The sequence below is a fragment of the Eucalyptus grandis genome, chromosome 8, assembly GCF_016545825.1.
Source record: "Eucalyptus grandis isolate ANBG69807.140 chromosome 8, ASM1654582v1, whole genome shotgun sequence".
NCBI classification, from domain to species: Eukaryota; Viridiplantae; Streptophyta; class Magnoliopsida; order Myrtales; family Myrtaceae; genus Eucalyptus; species Eucalyptus grandis.
Genome location: NC_052619.1, coordinates 71215069 through 71218577, shown reverse-complemented (window position 1 = coordinate 71218577; position 3509 = coordinate 71215069). Strand labels below are relative to the sequence as shown.

At 37.8% G+C, this 3509-nt stretch overlaps 1 protein-coding gene across 1 annotated transcript; it reads left to right on the top strand.

Annotated features, from left to right (window-relative positions):
* The first annotated feature begins 1313 nt into the window (after positions 1 to 1313).
* Positions 1314 to 2078, top strand: LOC104414158 (heme-binding protein 1). The gene is made up of 2 exons (XM_010025184.3): positions 1314 to 1516; positions 1613 to 2078. The coding sequence occupies exons 1-2, from the start codon at positions 1314 to 1316 to the stop codon at positions 2025 to 2027; spliced, it is 618 nt and encodes a 205-aa protein (XP_010023486.2). The 3' UTR covers positions 2028 to 2078.
* Positions 2079 to 3509: the final 1431 nt, after the last annotated feature.

Genomic DNA, 3509 nt, shown 5'->3' with positions numbered 1-3509 from the left:
ATATTTTAAGGGAAAAAGAAACAGAAAACTTAGTGGGAGATTATTTTGGAAAATATGTATATCATCTTTCCATTGAAATACCATGGGAATACCATGGGCATTTACTCCCTACCAGATTCCCCCAGTTTTACAATACAAAAGTGAGCACTTCGATCCTTTATTCATTTTATACATTTTATAAAATATAAACCCATAGTTTATGTTGTTGATTGAATCTTTGGCTTGTACTATTGGTTGTCTTTGTTTGCAGGAAAATGGTGATATATGACAACTTGAATTAGTGGATATTAATTTAAGATGATGTTTTCTGATTCTTATGCACTTAGACAATGTTTGGTCTTTTGCTTGTATGATTGAGAGTGTGAAAGAAATGTTTACATGACCAATATTGAAGGCATGTCACGCGTATTCAAAATTGTTTACATAATGAACTCTTCCACTTGTCAATCTCAATAATAATAATTTTGTAAAATATTTAGGACTGAACAAAAATCGGCATTGGTATACACCTTTTTGTTGTTTAGATATTATGACTGTTACAACGCCATTATCATGCCAAATCGGGTGAGTTTTTGTCAATTCATAAAATGATTATGTTTCCCTCTAACCCCAAGTGAAGGAAACTTCTGTGGGCCAATCGTTTGATTGGTTAATTACAAAGGGCGGACTTCATTTACATTCACATGTAGTTTAATTCACGTGTGAGTAATGTTTACAACTTGTAATCCTCCAACCCGAATTGGTACATTTACAACAAATTTGTCTCAAACAATTTTTTTATCACAAAAAATTCCAAAAAATTATACTTATGATAAATTTATCAAAAACTAATTTTCTGACCACAAAAACCTCAAAAACCACAAATTTACCTTATATTAGTTTATGTTAAATTGGATTGGTACTACGAAAAATCACAAACCAGTATACCTATGACAAATATATGGTAAAACCCTCCAAATTGATACATTTGTTAATTGTCAGGTGTCAATCAACTTAATAACTTGACGTTAAAATTTAACAGAAATTAACAAATGATAAATTTGTTACAAGTTTACCACTTTTGATTTTTTTTTTTGTGGTATAAACCATTAAAAAAAAAAAAACCAAGTGTCATCACTAAGCATAGCACAACCTACCACTAAAAGGCAAATCCAAGTGCGTTATCTCAAATCTCCTAGTTGCATAAAACATGGTACTAAACTTTCGTCAGAGAGATGTGATACTGATTTTTGCGCCCTCGTTTTTGCTGTTGAAGATTTCGGTTATAAAAGGGACGAAGCAAAGGCACTTTCGCAACTCGTGCTTAAACAACAATGGAGAGATCGTCAAACATATTGGCATTGTTCTTGTGTTTACTGACAATAATCCCTTCCGATCATGCAATCGAATCGCCTCAATACACAGTGGCGTTGTTGGCCAGTGATTTCGAGATCAGGCTCTATAGGAATTCCACCTGGATGTCTGCTCCTCTCCAAGGAACCTCCTTCGAGGAGTCCACAAAGGAAGGATTTCACAGGTTTTGGAGTTCGATTCTTTCTTTCATCCTGTAGCATGTGAGATTGCAAGGTGTAGTTAATGACCATGCAGTTATTATCCTTTTTAATGTTCGCAGGCTGTACCAATTCATTCATGGCGCGAACCTCGACTCCTCTGAAATCAATATGACCTCTCCTATCGTGACGAGCATTGCGCAATCTTCTCAAGGGTCCTTCAGCTCATACTGGGTCAACTTCTATTTACCGGCCAAGTTCCAAGGAGCTCCTCCAGAGCCTTATCTCGAGCTGAACTTGAAACTTGACGAGCGGAAAGCACGATGCGTGGCCGTGAGGAAGTTCTCCGGGTTCGCTAGGGATGATAACATCGATGAAGAAATGGAGGCTCTCGTGGCCAGCTTGGACAGCTACATGTCTGGCGGGATTGTTAAGGACGACACGAACGTGTTCGCAATCGCACAGTATAACGCTTCGTATCATCTCTCGGGACGCTTAAATGAAGTTTGGCTTAAGGTCGGTTTCCCCGGTTGTTGATAAATGTCAACCTTAAGCATGGTTGCAGATAAATGTCAACCTTAAGCATGTTTGCATGTACTATATGAATAGATGTTTGTGACGGATGTTTGTGTGTATTATGAATGCTTGTTTGGTGATTGTAAACATGGAATCTCACAACAACTTAATCGATGCGATTTGTGTTATGTGATATCTCTCATAAGACGACTTCGATACGCAAAGTTCAAACCATCATGGATGATTATTAGGCATTCATAGATCATCCGTACCGCATTTTTATGTGATTGAGTGGATATAAACTTACTATTGATAGAGAAAATATTTAGTGATTTGATATCACCATATGTTAACATTCCATATGACCTATATTTTTTCACTCATATCAACTAATATATAGACACGCGTCCACCGATTCATGTCAACGGTTCACGTGGAATCTAAATAAAAAATTAAGTCTTCTCTCTTTCACCTCTCGGCACCTCTCTCTTCACCTTCGTTCATCCACAACCCCTGGACCTCCGCTCCTCCCCTATCGTTGCCAGCGCTATCATTAGGTCGACCAACGCTGCGTCCAAGAGCATGGCCGGCTTCCTTTGTTTTCTCCGTTTCGTTGTTCTCCAAATCTCGAGTCTGACCGTCCATGGCAGAAATCGTCAGCTTCGCTCGTTGCCCATCCATGGCCACCTTCAAGCTCCGACCATCTTCCCTAACATCTATTCCTCTGTTTTCCTCTGCCTTTTCTTTGCCCATTTGAGCTCGCCCATCCATGACCACATGTACTTTATGCGGACCATATGATGATACTTTCTATCACTTGTTATATATTTAATCTGTCTCGCATTGAATTTTCTCTATATTGATGTTTGCTTTTGCTATGCCGTCTCTTTTATATAAGCTATAGATACAGGGGAAAGAGTAATTCACAAGAAGATAACCAGTGTGATCACATCTGAGGCCTTGCCTGGACAACATCGATTTTCCCATCCTTTTAGGATGCCTTCAATTAGGAGAATTACCAAAAAAAAAAAAAAAAAAAAAAAAAAAATCCTAAATCTATTATAATTGTGCCATTTTAGCCTTAATTTTTTTTTTTTTGCCAATTTAGTCATAAATTTTTGCAATTATGTCTATTTTGTCTATTCGGCTGACGTGGACAATTTTTAATAATATTTTTTGTTTCAATTTTTAATTAATTTTTTCCTTTTCTTTTTTCTTTTCTTCTTTCTTTGCTTTTTCTCCCCCACAATAGCTAGTGAGGCTTGCCAGCCATTAGTTGAGGCCTTGGGGTCACGGGTGAGCCGGTTTTGTATAAATTTGGGCGAGGTTGGCTTCATCATGGCCGCTTTTGCCCATAGCCGGGAGGCCATGGTGAGGGCTTACCCTAATTTGAGCGAGGCCAAGTGAGGGCTTCACACTAGCGAGCCTCGCCGACACTGTGGAAAAAGAAAAAAAGGAAAAAAAGGAAAAAAAAAGAAAAAAAAAGAGAAAAGAAAAGAAAAG